The sequence below is a fragment of the Natrix helvetica genome (genome assembly GCF_964273705.1).
Source record: "Natrix helvetica genome assembly, chromosome: 2".
Lineage (NCBI taxonomy): Eukaryota > Metazoa > Chordata > Lepidosauria > Squamata > Natricidae > Natrix > Natrix helvetica.
In genome coordinates this window covers 139179585-139200973 of record NC_138552.1, presented here as the reverse complement: position 1 = coordinate 139200973, position 21389 = coordinate 139179585, and the positions used below count along the sequence as shown (strand labels likewise).

The 21389-nt window shown below is 40.6% G+C and overlaps 1 protein-coding gene across 1 annotated transcript in view; it reads right to left on the bottom strand.

Annotated features, from left to right (window-relative positions):
* Window positions 1-19958: 19958 nt before the first annotated feature.
* COG6 (component of oligomeric golgi complex 6) overlaps window positions 19959-21389 on the bottom strand; it is a 40438-nt gene continuing 39007 nt past the window's right edge. Inside the window, exons 18-19 of the mRNA XM_081941891.1 lie at window positions 21306-21385; window positions 19959-20434 (exon numbers count right to left, since the gene is read on the bottom strand). Coding sequence (XP_081798017.1) covers window positions 20287-20434; window positions 21306-21385 — 228 coding nt within the window. The 3' untranslated portion in view covers window positions 19959-20286. The remainder of the gene's footprint in view (window positions 20435-21305; window positions 21386-21389) is intronic.

Below are 21389 nucleotides of genomic sequence, written 5' to 3'. Positions count from 1 at the left end.
CAATACAATACAATACAATACAATACAATACAATACAATACAATACAATACAATACAATAGTAGAGTTGGAAGGGACCTTGGAGGTCTTCTAGTCCAACCCCCTGCCTAGGCAGGAAACCCTACACCGTTTCAGACAGATGGCAAGCCAACATCTTCTTAAAGACTTCCAGTGTTGGGGCATTCATAACTTCTGGAGGCAAGCTGTTCCACTGATTAATTGTTCTAACTGTCAGGAAATTTCTCCTCAGTGCTAAGTTGCTTCTCTCCTTGATTAGTTTCCACCCATTGCTTCTTGTTCTACCCTCAGGTGCCTTGGAGAATAGTTTGACTCCCTCTTCTTTGTGGCAGCCCCTGAGATATTGGAACACTGCTATCATGTCTCCCCTAGTCCTTCTTTCTCTTAAGCTAAACATACCCAGTTCCTGCAACCGTTCTTCATATGTTTTGGTCTCCAGTCCCCTAATCATCTTTGTTGCTCTTCTCTGCACTCCTCTTATCTCCTCTTATCTTCAACAGTCTGATCATCTGCTTTGGGCACAGTGTCCCATCACCTACATCTACAACTTTAATGAAGCGGAAGGAAGAACTATATATATATATTACATTTTCCCATTATTTCTAACTTCTCATCAGAATCCTACCGCCCATGACTCTTCTGGATTGGACTGAAGCGGACTGAATGATAGAAGTGAAACAGAGGCGGGTTGCTGCCGGTTCGCCCCAGATTGGGCGAAACAGTAGTGGCGGTGATGGGAGGCTCCACCCACCCACCCACCTGGATGCTCTGTGCCTACACAGAAGCTTCTGTGCATGCGCAGAAGCGTCATGCAGGCACACAAAAGCAAACCGGTAGATAAAAGCATGTTTAAATAATTATAGCTAAATGAGAATGATGGTACATTGATGGCAAAATACATAAAGATTTTCGATTTTAAAATGTAAATTAAAAATATGAAGGATGTAGAGTAACGCACGAAATTTATTTGTAACCAATCGACATGCTTTCTACAAGATGTAATGAAGAATGTTTTTTGTGTGTGTTTTTGTTTAATTAAAACAATAAAAAAATCCCCCCTCCCCCAAAAGCAAACCGGTAATAAAATCAATTGCACCCCACCACTGAACTGAAAGGAATGCCCAGCTTGGTTCCCACCAGTGAATTTCCGTTCCCAGAATCTACCAGCTCTTCACTACCATTTGGAGATCATCTCTATTGGGGAAAGTTGCAATAAGATCATCTCAATTTAGCCCACAAACCCATAACCCCTGTTCAGACTAGCAATAGCAATAGCACTTAGAGTTATATACCGCTTCACGGTGCTTTTACAGCCCTAGTGGTTTTACAGAGTCAGCCTATTGCCCCCAACAATCTGGGTCCTCATTTTACCACCTCGGAAGGCTGGAAGGCTGAGTCAACCTTGAGCCTGGTGAGATTCGATCCGCCAAATTGCCGGCAACCGGCAGTCAGCAGAACTAGCCTGCACTCTAACCATTGCGCCACCACAGCTCAATTTTTACTCTGATATTTCTGCATGTAGTCTGGAAGGAATGTAGACAGATCTCTGTGAATCTGACTTATTTTGTGCAAATATGATCTGGAGAAGTTGTGACTGTCTGTACTGTGCTGAAGGTGAAGCTCCAGGAAACCAAGGGCTTGCAGGGACCTTCTGTGTAGCTTCCTGAAGGATATCTGCCTCCACCTTGAATCATCAAGCAGAGGGGAAATCCCTGCCAGTGCCAACAATATGCTACAATCAGGGTTTATGTGGTCCCTTAAACTTTCTGCTGTTGTGTGGCTGGTGTATCATCCTGAAATATCTTGGAGTGGTATATCTTGGTGGGCAGAAAGAAATATTTTCTTTTCTTCTTTAAGGGTCTTCATTTTTACGTAGGTCCCTGCCCTGCCTGTTAAGTTTTTTTTTTTCAAAAGCTCCATAATGATTGTAGCCATCTCAGCTGTCATTGTGGACCTGCTGCCAAAATGAATAAGTCATGTAAACTGCTGGCAGATATATTGTGTCAATAAATAACTGCTCCTGATATTGCTTGATTTAACTAGCTCGGCCTTGCAGCTCTTCTCAGCTATTCATTTTTTCAAATATATACGTATGTCAACATTTCCTGCCAGCAGGTAATTTCTGCCACAGGGTCATAGAATTTTCAATGCATGGGTGTCAAAAGTGATTATCCAAGGTGTTTAGCCTAAGGCTTCCCTCTACCCTGGGTTTCCTCTCAGTCTGCTTGCCTGTTGATGCCAACAAACTGGCACTGTTGGAAACCATTTCGCTGAAATGGGTGCTTTTCAGAGAAAACAGGCATCTTAAGGGCCTCCTCTGGTCGCCAACTTAGGAATTGAGAAACCTGTTTTATAATAAGTCAGTCTGATTAGCTAGCCTTGTTGACAGTGATTAGTAGCAACTCTCCGTGGTTTCAGAGGGTCTTGGAACTGAACTTATGATCTACATGCACAATAGGTACTCTACCACTGAGAGCTATGATCTTCCTCCACAATCTCAAAACTGACAGCTTGAACAACTTAACTACTTCTCAACATGTAATTTGAAATGTAAAGCCCCCACTTCTTTCTGTTTTGCACACCCAATATATTCTAGAGACATCTCAGCAGTCTACATGTGGAGGAATCATTTTGTCACTGGAGTCCATCCAAGTCAGCAACAGATATCATTTAGCTTAACCCCATGAGAATGCAGTGTTGGGATGGACTCCAAAGGAAATGGTGACAAAAGCTGTTAACTAGGAGCTTTTCCCTTTGATCCCAAAATTGCATTCATTTGTGCCTGACTTTCCTGCTATGTTAATATACATTTGCTGTTTAACAGATAAATGTCTAAATCTGTAGCTTGACCTTTGCAGTGCACATATTATGCAGGAAGTGGCAACCCCTAAATGACTTTGGCTGATATCAAAAAAGCTTAGCAGCATTTGTACCTGGATGGGAAAAGCATCAAAAAAGCTCAGGTCTGTAGGCTAGACTCAGTGCAAAAAGCATGGTTGAATACTTTTTAAAAATAAAGGTAAAGGTTCCCCTTGCGCATGTGTGCTAGTAGTTCCTGACTCTAGGGGGAGGTGCTCATCTCCGTTTCAAAGCCAAAGAGCCAGCGCTGTCCAAAGACGTCTCCATGGTCATGTGGCCGGCATGACTAAATGCCAAAGGTAAACAGAGCGCTGTTACCTTCTCACCAAAGGTGGTTCCTATTTTTTCTATTTGCATTTTTATAGGCTTTCAAACTGCTAGGTTGGCAGAAGCTGGGACAAGTAATGGGAGCTCACTCCGTTACACGGCACTAGGGATTCGAACCCCCGAACTGCCAACCTTTCTGATCGACAAGCTCAGCGTCTTAGCCACTGAGCCACCGTGTCCCTGAATACTTGTTAGAGCCTATCATATTTTATACATGTCTGCCAATGTTGTCCAAATCTCTGTTTCTATTACTGTTTTTTGTCCATGTTTGTGGTAAAGAAGGTCATGCATCTTTTCTGATGATATACACATGGCCACCCTATAATTCCACCCACTCTTTCACTCCTGTTTTTATTCTCCTCTGCTCTGGTCCTGATCTGCCATTATCCTTCACTCACCAACTTTCTTCATCACTCTTGAAAACTACTCAATGTTTCTACTTTACTTAGAGCCAAAGAATCCCTAATTAAACAACATCTGTACATAATTGCAGAAGAGGAAAGGTCTTAGATGACCTGGCCCTGCTATTAAAACAGACAGATCCTTCCCAAACATGAGGCCTTCCAGTCATGTTAGCTGGGAAAACAAATCCAGAGAACAACAGGCTACGGAGGGATATGTTGCATCTTGTCCTCTTCTTATTAGATAAAATTCTGCATGCAGGATTGAGAATTAAGACCTAGACATGGAGAAAGGCTACTACCGGGCATACTACAGTTGAAATGTGAAAGAACTGGTTGGCTAACCTCAAGTGGCCAAGCCAGACAAACTGGGATATGAGGCTGAACTATCACACCAACCTGATCCTATGCAGTTAGCAATATTTACCATGACCCTAGGATTTAAAATGTGTCAGAAACATTTCCATTGTCCATCAAGTATGCTTTCGCCATTTCAGGCACAGGATCAAAGAAAACCTCAGGCTGTCAAGGTCAGGAAGGTCATGGGTCCTTTGGAAGGAATATTTGTTATGTGATGTGATGTAATTTGTACAGTTCATTTCTAAAAAAAGAGGTCAATTGGTCTGAGCTCAATGAAAGGATCATTAGTGCTTCATGTTACTTTTCAACAGAAATCTGTCCAGAAAGTGACTAAGTGATGAAGTTGCTCTGCTCTTGGCCATAGGTATGTTCTTCCGCCTATTTCAAACTAAAGCTGCAGGACTGAAAACAGATTTCAAGGTTCACAGCTCTGTCTTGGAGATGAAAGCTAAACAGAACGTGAAATGGAATAGCACCGAGACATCAGCTCATGCATTCCAATCTTTAATGTCTCACAGCAAACAGCTAGAATGCTGCTATGCTAGATTAACGTAAACAGTATATATTTATCCATTAAAATTCTGCATTTTCAACTATTCTTCCCTACTAAACCAAAATTAAAAATAACAATAACTCAACCGAATACCAGCTATCCAGTAGATGCCTACAAATTGTATAACAATACGAAGATGCCAAAGCCAGAGGAAACATTGGGGCAATGCATTGCAACTTACCCCTGCCAATGTCCTTTGGAGCAATGTAAACCTTTTGCTTGAATAAAGGAGCTAGACATAAAACGCGTCTAACCCCAAAGCAATCTCTCCCTGTTACTTTGTAGAACAGTTGTACAAATTTGACTATTCAGGCAGGTGTCTGGGGATGGTCGAATAACAACAGATCAGATGCTTACCTGTTTTCTTTTAACCCTATTGATCAGTTGGATAGTTACTGGGGGATTGTATCTTGTAAGCTTATAAGTTATTCAAAATTTTAGGAAAAGGAGAGGAAGGAAGAAAGGAAGGAAGGAGGAAGGGAAGGAGGAAGGAAGGAAGGAAGGAAACTCTACTACTTAAGTTCCAATGCTGAAAAGACTTTGAACTGAACACAGTATGTTGTCCTTTTCTATAATACAATATGTTCAAAAATGATAATTTCAATGCAATTCATAGTAAACATAATTGTGTCCTGATATTCAGTTTCATATTCTGTACTGGGACCAATTAACTCTGCTGCTCTGAAGTTCCTATGTGGTGATGTGAAGGGAACATCTAATCCAACTTGATGTTTTTCTTGTGTGTGGGATCTTCTCTTTGCACTAGCACTTAACTCTGTACTGACAAAACTATGTGTAAAGGAAAGTGGCAAGTGAACAAAAAAAACTGATTAGAACAAATACCCCATCAAGACTCGCATTCTGTTTCCAGGGTCCTACTGAACTGGCCATGAAATCCCACAAATCAGATATGAGCATCTTCCACTTGTGCTTCTGAGCACTTGGACCTGAGTCAATTTGATACCACAGCTGCATCCCACAAAACCTTTATCCTGGTTGGTTCCTGAGGTAACACAATTTCTGAGTTTGCACAACCTCTTGAAGTATAAGCTAACCTCACACAACACACGAGGGTCACAAAAAAGCTTAAGAAAGGTTAGGGTCTTGGATTAGGCTGTAGGCCATCTACCAGTATATGACCGACCTGGCAAAGAGTTATGTACTAAGAAAAAAAAAAGTGCAATTGTTGCATTTCTCACCAACATTTAGGTGCTTCCTGTCAGCACTTAATTCTTTCCAGCCAAAAGATAATTCCTTTTTTTCTCTCCTTAAGATGTGTTTCTCCAGAAAAACTGAAAGTAGGCAGAAAGCGATGGAAATTTGGACCTTGGAAAAGATTCCTGTTGGAACCTAAGAGAAATGGGGCAGAAAAACGGGGGAGTGTCTCAGACCAAAATTGCTCAACCTTAACAGATCAAAGGCTAGCATTGCTGCCCATGGAATTCTTGTTCAAATATGACATTTGTTTGCCCCCACCCTTGCCCCCACCTCCCTGAGAGTTTGTTTAGATTATGTATGTCACTTGCTTCTTGCTCCTCTATTAGATTATCTGAAGTACTAAAAGTCATATTAGAAAGACATGAGCAGGCTGGGAAAACATTATACAGCAGTTCTTCTGTTCCTCTAAACGAGTCCTCCTCTATTGGATGACAGAGGCCAGATTAGGGCTATTTTCATAGTGCTGTATTTAAACAAGAGCCCTTATTGCTGATTGAAACTTTCAAAATGCATTTGGCTATATGTCCCATAATTCCCACCCTCCTACCTGCCATTGTTAGGTGATCGCATCTTTAATGTCTGCCTGATTATTTACAAAATAAATGCCTTTTGAAAAAGCACCTTTGGGACAACCAAGATCTGGATGACTGTGAATCTCCACAGATAAAAAATACAATCTTAATTAAACATTACACAAGTGAATTTTAGTTTGTTAAAGTAGACAACAATAGTTTAGTTCTCAATAGTTGAGAACTGAAAGCAGCTCCCACGATTTAACAAGTGATGTTCCTCATTCTAACAAAAATATTAGTTTTGCATATTTTAAATGGCATTTTGAATAATGGTTTGGTATACTGTACTTTGTACTTAAACATCAGAATAGTAGTTATTACATTAGATATTTCCTCCAACTCCAAACGCTCTTTATTAGTAAGGCTGGTAGTCTCTATGATACACACTGGTAGCCCACATGCTCTAGATCAGTGTTTTTCAACCTTGGCAACTTGAAGATGTCCGGACTTCAACTCCCAGAATTCCCCAGCCAGCATTCGCTGGCTGGGGAATTCTGGGAGTTGAAGTCCGGACATCTTCAAGTTGCCAAGGTTGAAAAACACTGCTCTAGATCAGTGTTTTTCAAACTCAGCAATTTTAAGTTATTTGGACTTAAATGTTATTTGTGTGTATGGACTCTCCCTCCAAAGTGAAAGAAGTGATTGTATCACAAGAAATAATGGCTTTGTTCCATGCCAGGCTTCCCTAACCTGTTGACTTTCATTTGTGTTAGATTACATTTCAATTTGACCCTGCCGGTTGGAAATTCTGAGTCGAGAAAATCTCAGTTTCTATTCCTGGGTTGTGTGTCAGGAGAAGGGCACACATTGGAAGCCCTATTCTACCTAGTAGGCCTATGGTTTGCTTGCTATTAAATACTCACAGATTTTTGTCACCATCTAGTGGCAACCTCTAAAACAAGCACTATTCTTTAAGCCAGGGTTCTCTAACTTTGCATTAGGGCAGTGATGATGAACCTTTTGGGCTCGGCACATCAAAATATAGCAAACGCATAACTTCGTTGATGTGTCACCCTCCCCTCATACAAAAGAGAAACAATACTGCCCCTAGCTAGGCCACCTGGAAGAATGGTAGTCGGAAGCAGCACAGGGGCTGGGCTGAAGTTGAGGCCCAGTCTTCGGTTTCAGCCCTAGCACCACTGCTGCCACTCAAAAAGGCACCTTGCACATTCGCCGATAAGAGGGAGCCTCAGGGAATTTGCCCTGCACCATTTACCTTCAGGCAGTGTTCTTTTTCTGTTGACAGGCTCCAGGGGCCTCTTCAGTATGTTCTTGAAGCAGAGTCAAAGAATGCTCTTCTGTGGCCTCTGCGCAGCCTCTAACAATCAGGCAAAAGCACACTCTTAGTTTTCAGATGCTCCAGAGGCCATGCAATAGAGGGAGTGGAGGGTGCCACAAAAGCCCACTCCATTCTCATGCGTCCTACGCAACCCCCTTGCTCATGGGTAGTGCTTTCAAGAATAGTTACTAGGGGTTGGTAAACACTAGTGTGTTACCCTAAAGGTAGCAGCATGTCACCTTTGACACACGTATCAACAGTTTCCTGTCACTGCACTATGACACCCTCCAAGGAAATAAATGAATCTTTGTGATAAACCCTCCCCCCACCTGTCATCATCCTCAGCCATTCAGTCATGTCCAATCCTCAAGACATTCGATGGGTCAGCAGTCTCCGTGCCTCTCTGTCTCACACCACCTCCTTCAGATCTTCCATGATCATCCTTTATAGTGTTCAGCCAATGGATATTAGGGTAATTACTCCTAGCATGATTGACTTTTTGAGTGAGTTAGTTGACATGACGTGGCCAAAATATGGTAGTCTTTGTTTGATGATCTTGGCTTCAAGTGACACCACCTCATAAATTAATTGGATTTCATTGGGGTTAGGAATGGGCAAACAATATAGTACTTCTTTAAAAGATACATCTCCAATCATTTTCATGACTCAGGCTCATTGTTATTAACACTACTGTTGGAGTGGCCACTGAATACTGAACTCCACTAATATGTACACTTCTGTAGATATGGGTTTAAAGATCAATCAAAACTTGCTCCAGGCGTTGTTCCTTGCTCTGCCTATACAAGGCCACGACAGACTTGTCTAGGCCAAGAGTCGATAACACTCTTGCTTTGTCTATATAAGCCTATCAGTTTTTAAAAAGATGGTCCCCATCTAAGTTGCTCAACACTACCTCGGGTTTAAATGGACAATCCTGCCTTAAGCATTAGAAAAGCATCATCTCAAATCTAAAGATACACAGGGACACAAACCTAGCTTGCTTCAAAGGTTTCAATTGTAGCTTGAATTGTTATTGCTTTGGTTATCAAGATTTTTGCCATGCTGCTCCATTATATCACCAAAGGAGAAATCACATTTGTGGATTCATGTTTGCACTGATGAAGACAAATTATAGAACTTTCCTCACTTTCCTCTTACCACTTGTACAGATGTACCCTGGCAATATTGTTTTTCTGCCAAATCCTGATGATTTTGTCTTCATCTGGTTCCCAGACTTTCAGAAAGTCATTCTCAAATGTACCACTGTTAAATTAGTATTGTCCCCTTTATTCCAATGTTTTTGGAAGGCCACCTCAAGGTTTTGTCCTGCAGCGGCTTAGAAATCAATAATGGGAACAGCAAAATAGTAGTTTGAATAGTTTTCCACTAATTCAAGGATGGATTGCAGAGCCCTGCAATTCAGCAGTGGAGAAAAATTAAGTTGAGATGTTGGCATTTGAAGACATAAAAGTTATCTTGAAGCACTGCCCTCTCTCTGCCTATAGATCTGCAAGTATTGGAGTCCTCTGTGAGAAATTCTTAAATTTAATAATTGAAGAACTTCACATCATTTCAATCTTATTAGAAGCCTATCCTAGATATATTTTTTAAAATGTTAGCACATGAATCTTGAAGAAAAGTATTAACATTTCTGTTAATTTTGGGTGAGAGGCAGTGGTGGGTTCCTACCGTTTCAGCCCAGTTCGGTTGAACCGGTTGTGGTATGGTGGCTGGGTCAATGGAACCGGCCACAACCCCAGCCTGCCACACCCCCGAACTGGTTTCCAGTTGCCGCTGCCGCCATCTTGTTTTGGAGTTCTGCACGTGCACAGAACAATTTTAGTTGAAATGTGCATGTCCCTGCAGTGCGCATCCAGAGTATGCACAAAGTGCGCACACGAGCGAACCGGGAGTAAAAGCCAGCTGGAACCCACCCCTGATGGGGGTTTTTCTTTAGGCAGAAGAAATATGGATAATATAATTTAATTATGTTTCTGGAAAAAATAGGGGACCAAACATTTAGCTAAGAAATCTATTACTTTTCTGCTGCAAATAATAATATAAACACACTTAAGTTTCTTTCAGAGGGACCAGACATAAACACTGACTAGTAAGATTAGAGACAGAGAACTATCTTCCAAAGGGTAGCAGAAGAAGCTTACTTTGTCTGTGTGTCCCCCCCCTCACCTTAAAATTCTCTGTCTTGCAAAGAAATATGGGTCAAATCTGTTCCCGTCTTCCAGTGCAATTTGTTTGAAATGAGGGATTTGGGATGGATGAGCAATAACTGCGATGAACTGACGAGGTCTATGAATCTTACCAGTGAAAACAATTCAGCACATAAATTCACAAAAAATTCAAAATAGTGGGGGGGAGATTAATAAAAATGTATTTCCCCCATAATTTCTGCCGCTTGCTACTATCTATTTTAGGGTTACTACGGTAGATCTAGGTTGCAAACATTTGGGTGACTGGTGAGCGGTAACAATATTAGAGGTTTCTGTATCTCTTTGCTATCTGACAGTCATCCCAAATGTTTGCAATAAAGTAAAGCTGGTAGCTTTGCTTTCACTAAGCTTTATAACTTATTAGATCACCTGATCCTGATCATCGGTTTGAGCATTTGGAAACTATTTAAGGTCCAATGCCTATGACAGGATAAGAGGCCAGCCATGCCTGTTAACTTTTTTTTTTTTTTAAGGTTAGTGTGTCATACAAAGAGAGCCAGAGATTCAAGGTAATGCTTACTATTATTTCTGCTTTGCTGCTTGCCCTGGCCAAAGGACAGGACAGAAAGCACACACTCAGCCTTGCATTTCCTTGAAGTACCATCAGTTACAGGAAATTGAAATTGAGGTACAAAAATGAAGTAGCAAATGGATAAACTTTCTCCTCTTGGCTCCTGAATTAAGATGAGTTCATGAGTTCAAACTCTGCCAGATGGGCAACAAGTAGCAGTAAAAAGGCATAGAGGGCAGTTCTTCAAATAGAGAGCTTTTACTATCAGGTCTTATATATATATATATATATATTATATATTATATAATATGCCTTGCTGAGAGGTTATATCAGCCAGCCCTAAGATTGACTTAGTTTATTAATCAACAGTCAAGTGGGTGGGTGAATCCATGAACCGTAAGGCTATGTTTACACAACATTTTAACACATAAAGCATAACTTGTTGTCTTTCATACAACAGGATAAATCAAAACGAAAAAACCACCTTGTGACTTAATAAGATGGCCTGGCTCACTCACAACTCACATTGTGATATACAAATCAGATATGATCAGGTTCATTTGGTTTGAATTTGTGGCTTAGTAATCACAGTTTATAGCATGTTGTACAAATCACACCTCAAAGACATACAACAAATAAGAGTTGGCATCTGCTTGAATTTTGCCACTTTCTAAATTAATGCAGCAGAAACCGCATGCTTGACTGGCTAGTCAACATTAGAGGCTAGATAGAAGCAACCCAATGCCAGGTATTTGCAGACCTTAAGTCATGAATCAATCAGCAATGTACGTGTGTGTGTGTGTGTGTGTGTGTGTGTGTGTGTGTGTGTGTGTGACCAGGCTTCAATACATTGAGCTACTCTAGCTAATAATCTCAATCCAGTCCTACACCAATGGCAGTGGGTGGAATGCGGGGTCTGTATGGCTACGGAAAGGAGCTTCCGGTAGGGCATGTTCAATTCCCACTGCTCTGCTTTTCTGTGCAAATGATTTCCTTCTGTCAACTCTGATTGTGCCACACATAACTTTCCAATCTAGGGTAGAAGGGGGATGGGGGAAAGGCTTGTGTTTTTTTACCTCCTGCTGCAGCCCTAATCCAAATGGAGCCATTTCTCTTCTGGGAGCAATAAAATAATTTTAAAAACACCTTTCTATTGTAAAAGTACATTGCTTACAATTTGCCTTTTGCTAGACATGGGTCTACAGCTCCTCCAACTTTGCTAACTGGTAATATAGGAAGGTTCCCTTAAATCAGTGGTTCCCAACATGCCCCACCCCACCCCAGAGAGGGGCAAATTGATTTTGATTTTAAGGGGGGCAATTTGAACCTTGTTTAAACCAACAGCCTTTTAGGCTTCCTCCACCTGAGTAGAGTAAAGTAAGAATTATATGTCACGGAGGGGGGGGGCATCAGGATTTTAGAGATGCATAGGTGAGGCATGGCCCAAAAAAAAATTGGGAACCACTGCTTTAAAGAACAAAAAGTATACGGTAACAGTTTCTTCTGGAGGAGGATGTGGCAGCATATTACCAGTATGCCAGCAGATGCCCCTGGTGCATTGCTTAGAGCAGGGCTTCCCAACTTCAGCAATGTTAAGCCAGCTGGGGAATTCTGGGAGTTGAAATCCACACAACGTAACGTTGCTAAGGTAGAAACCCAGGCTTAGAGGACTCAGAATGGTTTTCAGACATTCCAAATCTTCCATGCTGTTAAGAGACACGGTGGTTCACAGATCTGACTGCTCAGTCTTCACGGCCAGGGAATCCTCCTGAAGACATCCAATTCAAATCACATCGAATGGCCTTTTTAATTTAGGGAACATCCTGCAAAACGGGTTGTTTCCAATCTTGAGAGTCACCATAAAGCTTGTCTCTCTCTGGATTAGCTTGTAGAAATCAGGAATTAGAGCAAGGAACCGTGGATTGGAATGCAATTGGATATTTGGACAATTTGTTTTGTTTGTTTTGCTCACGTCTATCTCCCATTCTTAGCTACCCACTCCCCAAGTCTCTGAGCAATGGCAAACAAATGACCTACTGAAGACACCATTTGAGCTCACAGGACGCCCCTTGTTGACGTAACTGCAGTGACTTCCTGAACATATTGATTCTGTTTGGGGAGTGAAGCCAAAAGCCGATGACAGCAAAGTTCATAGGTTTTTTTGCTCTTCCCTGTGTGGGTGGCAGTTAGATGTTGGTTCTTTGGAGCAGTCGGTTGACTGCATCTACTTTGCTCTAATGGATTGAATAGATGACCATTAAAATAGAAAGGCAAGCGCAGCAGCTCTTAATTTCTAACTTACCTTAAAAGCATTTGCTCTTTAGTTATTAATTAAGGCTATCCTTTTAATAAAGCATCCAAAGAATTATTTTCTTTTTGTCCAGTGGCCATCTTTATAGGCATTTCACTTTAGCCATTTATTTAGTCTAATAGGAGTTTATTATGAACACAAATTACCTCCTGGCAGAAGGGGGAAATGACCAGCATGCAATGTATCATATTGAGGTAAAAAAATAATTATTGTGCCATTTATTTTTTCAAGGACAGGCATGTTGTGATGCTAAAGTCTAAAGGAAAGTACATTGATTTACAGGAAATTGTTCACTTTCATGGTAGTCATTTACAAATGTACTTTTAGAGGCCCCCCTCAAATGCTGATAAGCTTTGTACTGGTCCAGCCAAGTCGTCTCCAATAACGTCAGAGGCGCTTTAGGGGCAGGTGTGCCTACTGCTGGTATTCAAAGTTCAGGAAAACACTACCTTTACAATCTCCTCATATAGACAAACCCCAACTGCTCTATAGAAACCTATCTGTCACCTAATTTGGTGACATCCCCCCCCCCAAAGGGCCATTTTGGTAGAGATAAAGCCTCTGATACACTGGTGTAACACCTATAACAGTGGTGGCAAACCTACGGCACGCGTGCCACAGGTGGCACGCAGAGCCATTTGTCAGGGCACGCGAGGCACTGCCCTGTCAGTTGGCCAGCCTGCGCATGCTGAGTTCACCCTTTTTAAAGCCATTTTTCACCCTCCCCAGGCTCCAGAGCCTTTATAGGAGCCTGGGGAGGGCAGAAAGAGCCCCCCCGCCCCCCTGGGGGCCCTCCGGATGCTTCATGAGCGTCCCTGAAGCCTCCAGAGCGCAAAAAAACAGCCCTATGGGCAAACTGGAAGTTTGGGAACGGACTTCCGGTTTGCTCGGAGGTTCGTTTTGACTGCTCCAGAGGCTTCAGGGAAGCGTCCTAAAGGTCCCTGAAGCCTTTGGAGCACTCAAAATGACCTTCCGAGCAAACCGGAAGTCACTTCTGGTTTGCTCGGAGGGTCGTTTTGACTGCTCCGGAGGCTTCAAGGAAGCCTCCTGAAGGTCCCTGAAGCCTCCGGAGGGCTTCTGGAGGGGGAGGCTGTTTTCGCCCTCCCCAGGCTCCTATAAAGCCTCTGGAGCCTGGGGAGGGCGAAAAAAGCATGCAAAAAATGGGGGGTCACGCATGCGCACTGGGGGGTCGTGCATTGCATTATGGGTATGGCACGCCCGCACACGACCCTCCTGCGCTCCCCCCACTTATGGCACGCGAGCCAAAAAAGGTTTGCCATCGCTGACCTATAACATGTGTCAAAGATGATATGACATGCTTTGGGTGACATATCAACATTCACCAACACCCAACAACTATTCTTGAAAGCATGGCCTGTTCTCATGTGGTTTTTGGAGGCCATGGAGGCAGCATGAAAATGAAGTGTACTCTTGCGCAGCCTCTGAGCCCTCCAAAAGTCACGCAAGAGAACCATGGTCTCATGTGGCCTCCAGTCTTTTTGAGTGGCAGCAGTGTTGCTAGGTTTGAAATCAAGGCCCGAGCCTCATCTTCAGGCCAGTTCAACATTGCCACCAAGTGCTGCTATCCAGAATGGCCTAGATGTTGGGGGATGGGAGGGAAACAATTGTTTTTCTTTTGCTGGGTGGGAAGATGTGTAAAACATCAACAGAGCCAAATTAGGCATATTTCAAATTTTTGAGGTGCCAAGCCCAAAATGTTTGCCATGACTGCTTGAATCCAAGGCATCTGGAGATAATCAAGTTGGAAAAGGCTGTCACAGAAAGTACAAGAATATTCTGAAGAGGCAGGAGTATTACTAGATTTTAGAGAGTTTATTGTTAGCTTGATCATTGTCAGCATGTTATTGTTTAGTTGAAAAGTAATGCACAATCGTAGAGAAATAAAGTTGATCATGACTGAAACAAACATTACGGTAAGTATTATCCTGTCCACAGGTGGTGTTTAGTAGATTCTACTACAACCTACACTTAATATTACATGGCTCAAGAAATTGTGACCTTGAGGGGGGGAAGCTGAGGTCTCCTCTGGGGACAGAGAGGAAGGAGCAATATCGCAAAGGCTCAGATCACAAAAATAAAAGCATTTGAAATAAATAGCAATTGGTGATATTCTAGAAAGAAACAAAGGAAAATGAATGAACACATGGTTGACAATATAGAATAAGACCTTGTTTTCTGCTTATCTTTTATATTTTGTTTTTAAGATTGTAAAAACTGTGAGTGTTGGATGGGTTTCTATCACTAGTGTGGGAGCTGCCAATTTTTTTTGTATATCCCTATACCTTTTCCCATATATGTGTAAAAACCAATAAAAATTTTTGGAAAAAAAAATTGTGACCTTACAACTGATGTCTCTTAGTAACCCATAGAAGTTAGTAAGCACCACTGATCTCTTACACAATCTCATTGATAGTACTGGATGTTTTGGTCATTTAGTGCAAGTTGTAAATCTCATTGCTTTGTGATCTAATCCTGCTCATATCCAGGAATCCAGTAGAAGCTGCCATTGGCATCATGATGTGGTATCATTAATTTCACCTGCTTTCCCTCATGAATATCTACCCCATCTCATAATGGAATGGGCTCCGGTAAGTGAAACAGTTCGTCTTGCTTTTCAAAATTGGGAGAAAATATATTTTCTTTCTAAAATCTTCCCTCTATGAAAGAAAAAGTTCAAGACTTTAACAAGTAAAACCTATTTACATAGATTTCTCAAATATTAAAGAGAATCAGAAATAGTATTGTTTAGTTTATTAAACATTCATAAACTAATGCAGTTGGTAATTAAGATGATTAACTTTTATTACAAAAAACAGATATTTCAAAGATTTGGTCACTGAAATTGATGAGTAAAACAAATGCAATATATTATTTTGCAATAGTAAATATGCTTTTATGTATCATTATTTATTTACCTTTTAAGCAAAGAATGAGTACAGAGGTAGAAACATATTTGTGTTAGCAATAAAAATTGCACTTTAAAATTCATCTCTGATTTTTTGAAGTTTACTTATTTTTCAAATTGCCAGCATATTTCAGCTTTGGCATAGTACTTAAACAAGATGGCTGAGCTTGTTTCTTGAGTGGAATCTTCTCAGAATGTAGATCAATATACAACTGATGAAACACCTCCCCATAATTAATTTTAAAACCTTATCAAAGACAAAACTACATGCACTTGGACAAGACGTTGTCTGGAAAAAGCCTACGTGAGTTCTGATGCTGGGAAGAGATTGGGTTTTAAAAAAAACAGCATTTATCAAAATCACAACTGGGCATTATGAATTGAGAAAAAACATGCAAGAATTCCAACAAAAATATACAAACATATTTTGCAGAAATATCAAGAAGTTTCAGCAGGACTGTACCAAGTCTTGTGTTAGAGAACTCGAAGCACTTAATACACACTGCTGTTTGGATGGATGGATACACTTTATTAAAGTTTTTATAGGACCTCCTTAGTTGGTTTTGTGTCAGAGAACCAGTAACTAACAAACCCAAGCTGAGTGCTAAGAATAATGCTGCGAAATAATATTCACTTATACAAAGTTAGTAAAGTTTGAATAGGATCTGGTTGATAGTATTGATTTCAAGACTTCTTGTTCAGGAAAATCAAAGTCTTTAAAAACAGGTGTGAATAAAAATAATTATGGTGGGATGGGGTAGTTACTTTTACCAACACTTCCACCAATTTCCTCGGTACACAGATGTTAGCAGACCAGGGAATGCCTGGGATAGGAAGAATCAACACTTGCTTTCTATTAGCAGCCGTTTCTCCTGAGCCAGAGGCCTTTATTTTCCCAGAAAGATATTTTGGGATGCCACACAAGGCAAATCAGTTCAAATGTCGTGTTTGGAAAAAAAAAATCACCAGCTGGTGCTGTCTTTGGCTGATTAGACTTGGTGCCTGTTCAAACACTATAAACAGCAGCAAGTTCCTAATTTCTTCCTGCTAAATCTAATGTACAGTAGGGTCAATTGAACATTTTTTTACTGTCCAGCGCCACCACAAACAGGAGATTCACAAGGTAAGCTTCAGCTCTAGGTGCACGAACAACTTTTCGGGATCCTAACTCCTTATATAATTGTGGCAGCATCTTCTTATACAGGTAGTCCTCAACTTACAATAGTTGGCTTAGTGGCTATTCAAAGTTACACTGGAAAAAAACAACATGACAATCTCTGACACTTATAACCGTTGCAGCATTCCCATGGTCACGTCATCAAAATTCGGATGCTTGGCAACTGACTCATGACAGTTGCAGTGTCCCGGGATCATGCGATCATCTTTTGCGACCTTATGACAAGCAAAGTCAATGAGGAAGTCAGATTCACTTAACAACCGTGTTACTAACTTAAAAATTGCAGCGATTCACTAAACAACCGAGGCAAGAAAGGTCGCAAAATGGAGCAAAATTCACTTAACAAATGTCTCACTTAGCAATATAAATTTTGGGCTCCATTGTGGTTGTAGGTCTAGGACTATTTGTACATGAAATTGAAATTCTACTCCGAAAGCTCTCAAGGGGCAGGTCAACAAATACTTTGCTTCTATTTCACATTCAAATTGGATTCCCTGGTATTACTGTGACACAACGCTAACCCAATCTTGTCACTTCCATGGAAGTAATTGCTGCCTTATGCTACATTTGTTGACAGTATGTCCTGCATATAAGGGCTTCTCACAAGCAACCTGCAAAAAATAGCAATCTTATTTGTATTTCATCAAGAAATGGCTTATCGTATTTTTCAGAGTATAAGACACATTTCCTCCCCCCTAAAAGTGGGTGAAAATTTTGGTGCATCTTATAGACCGTTTCTGGGCTCACAAACCCTCCGCACATTGCGTTTCACCCTCCCTGGCCCCCAGAAACACTCTGCAGTGCCCATTTTCACCAAAAACTGACCCATTTTGGGGCTCCCGAACCCTCCATGCATCACATTTTCACTCTCCCCAGCCCCCAGAAGCACTCTGCAGGCCAAAAATGGGCATGTTTTTGGCAAAAATGGAACATGCGGAGGGTTCGGGAGCCCCAAAATCGGCCTGTTTTTGGCCTGCGAAGTGCTTCTGGCAGATGAAGAGGGCGAAAACGGGATGCACGGAGGCCAAAAACTTTTTTTTTCTTGTTTTCTTCCTCTAAATCTAGGTGCGTCTTAATAGTCCGGGGTGTCTTATAGTCCAAAGAATATGGTATTTCAAGCACTATTGAATATTCAATCTATTCTCTAAAGCACCTGAAGGCAGGACAAGAAGCAATGGATGGAAACTAATCAAGGACAGAAGCAACCTAGAACTAAAGAGAAATTTCCTGACCGTTAGAACAATTAATCAGTGGAATGAATATAGAAGCGATATAAGATTGATATATACAGGTACGATGACATAACAATGTTAATGTGATGACTGTAAGATATTATAGAGGGGAAAAAACTATTTAAAAAAATCAGTGGAATGATTTGCCTCCAGAAGTTATGGATGCTCCAACACTGGGAGTTTTTAAGAAGAGATTGGACAACCATTTTTCTGAAATGGTATAAGTTTTTCTGCCTGAGCAGAGGGTTGGACTACCTTCCAACTCTGTTATTCTGTTATACTTTCAATGTTATGAATAGGGAAGTGAGTGTAAGTTTTGCATCTTATACCTTTTCATCCTTATATTAACTTTTCTGCTTTTCTTTAGCACAATATCCACTGCTGCTTGCAAGCACTATGAAATGAAACAGAAAATCACCCTAATGTGGATCAGATGAATCAGAAGTCCTTACATAACTAAATGCACATTAGCAGATGGCACAGAATCCTTTAAAATGTATTTCAGTTGTTAAATGAAATTTAGAGCGACATCTAAAATTACTCTGTAAAATTCCTCACCACATCCCAAAGTGATATTAAAGAACATTTACAGGAAGGGAACTATTCTGGTGCTCTTTAACCAATTTTGCTAAGAAGCATAATAATTCAGAAAACAGTCCACTTTTAATGCCAGAGAAGAGGAAGGTGAGTGGCATTAACCAGACCAAACCTTCTTATCACCCTCACTCTCCTGCGTTCAAAGGAGAGAATCCTGCATTGGAGAGAATCTGTTGTACTTGGAAATGTATCCCAGCATTTTCAAACTAGGCAGCACAGAATTGCACCAAGGCTCTATAAGGAGGAGATCAGGCTTCCCAATAAGGCATTCAACAGAATAGAGTAGAATAGAATTCTTTATTAGCCAAGTGTGATTGGACACACAAGCAATTTGTCTTCAGTGCATAATCTCTTCAATTCTCCAATATTTTGGAGACAAATTGGCATATTGGAAGAACAAGCTATGAGCAAAGAGATTAGTGTTATGTGGGTTTACCCATTAATATTTACTTTACTTTTGCAAGTTAGCAAAAAATATAGCTTTCCATCCTTTTTAAAGCCTTAGGTGCATATTATCAATGATCAGTTGAATCTACCTGTCCCATTTTTTTAACCATTGTAAGCATATTTCCAAACAGAGCCCTCACAGGTCTTCCATTCCTCATTTTTATTTACTAAAAACACTGATAGAGAATAAATTCTGTTTTAATTTAAAGCATGTGCCAGCTTCCTTACTAATTTTGCCAAAAACCAATCCTTTACAGATTAAAAAATGGAAGGGAGCAGAGGGTCTTGTATGTACCATGAGAGGTTTTAACACAGAGAAAAAGCTGCATTTGACTTGGAGTGAAAAAGGAATCATATGTTTTCAGAAGTATTCAGTCTCTCCATATTTTGAGGTACTCAAACAAATATAGAAATCTGCTTTTTGAGCACAGCATATAACATTTGTGAAACATGTCCGGTGTCACTCCTAAACTATGGAATGCACATTTTCAATCTTCTCTTCTGGATTTCAGGAAAGAGCTTGAGACTTTTCTCTTCAGCTGCATCTTATTAGTTATTTTAATAGTATTAATGATTTTAAATTTTAAGTGTTTTTTTTAATCTTCATTGCTAGCATATTGAATTCTTGATTACAGAAAGGACACAACTTGCAGGATTTTAAAAAAATAAAATTTCTGAAAAGCTATCTTAATCCAGTGCCATTAAAAATGCAAAACATGGAATCCAGTCCTTCTTCCCCCAAAAAATTACTCCTACCAGAGTTTGCTAAATTTTTGGTTTTTTACTCACTAAATCAATAACAAAAGATATTTTTCAAAAAATCTGGGAGTATTAGCACTGGGGTTTTAATCAAATAAACTAAAGTGTGATTTGTGCATAGGCTCAATATAATTTGTTAAAAACTCTTGAAGGAAAAATAGGGCAATATCAATACTGGCTCAATCACCAAAATAAGAAAATACTTTGGTTCCACCATTTATTTTATCATCATAATAAAAAGTAGTCTGAATTATGACAAAGCTTTCCCGAGTTATAATAAATTACTTTAAATGCCGGCGTGCAGCAAAGCTGCCATCCAGCAATACAATTTAACATACACACAGCCCCAAAAAGTCAGTGGGGTTTCAGCTAAGTTACATGTATAATTGCAACCCAAGCAACAGTCTTCTTCAAGAAAAAACTCAGTTGTCCTTGCCCGTTTCAAAGTTGCACAAAGTCCGTTCTCATGTAATGCAGTCAGTGTCTTAAAAGGCAGGTTTTGGGCGATAAGATTAGGAGAGCAGCGACTGAACCTGATGAGGAGATCTATATAATATAGTTTCCGGATCTTTATAAGCATTATCAGGATTCATCACAGCTGCATACAGTTCAGTGTAAGCTCGGCAGATCAATTCTGTGGACTGTTTTATTATCTGTTGTCTAAAACACAACCAGAATTAGACATGTAAATATACAACTGATGATAACAGAATAAACATAGAAAGTTCCTTGATGAGCGAGATCCTGTCCTCTTTCTTTGCAGGAAGAAAAAATGAAGGCCATCCTAATAGCTCCCTGCCTCTACTCACTGCAAACGAACACAACCTCTTGCTCTTGCAACCATCTTGCAGAAGGCAGATGCTCTTGGGCAGCAATGGCAGGATGGTCTGAGGCTCTTCACAATGCAAAGTTATGTGATTTCTGAGGCCAATGTCTTCCCCCCAATTATTTGGCAACAGTGCAAGAGTTGTGCCTTGGCCTCTGAACAACCACAAGGGTTAAGTCTTTCTTTTATGAATTTTTATACACCCATTCCTTTTAATGATGATGATGATGATGATGATGGAAATAAATTGCAGCAATCAGTTTAATCATTCTTCTGGGATTGCCCCCCCACACACACCCATGTCCCTTTTCTATACTGGAACAGTATACAATTTGCAGCTAAACAGGTGGGTGCAGCCCCTTTATCCTTCAAACAACTGGTAAGATGTAAAATAGATAGCAAATGCAAAAGATGGCTACAACCAACTTCCTGGCAAAAGTACTGCACCCATTGAATCAGACAAACAATCTGTTTCCAAAATGGTTTCCTGCTGCCTGCCTCACATAATAAAAACCAACTGTGAATCAGTAAGTTGTCATCCGCCTGTACATCGGCCAGTCAAGGGCACTGGAAACATGCTTAGTCCCCAAATCAGCGCCCTCATGTTTGAGCCTTTGACTGGGATTCTAATGTAAGCCACGTGCAAAGGAAAACAATGAATTCTGATTCTGTCAAAGAAAAGAAAAAAAGAAATATTTTACTTACTTAACAGCTGTGCTCAGGAGAAAGTTTATCTGCGGCATTAACAGGCCATCAGGAGCAGACAAATAACGATCAAACTGGACCTGA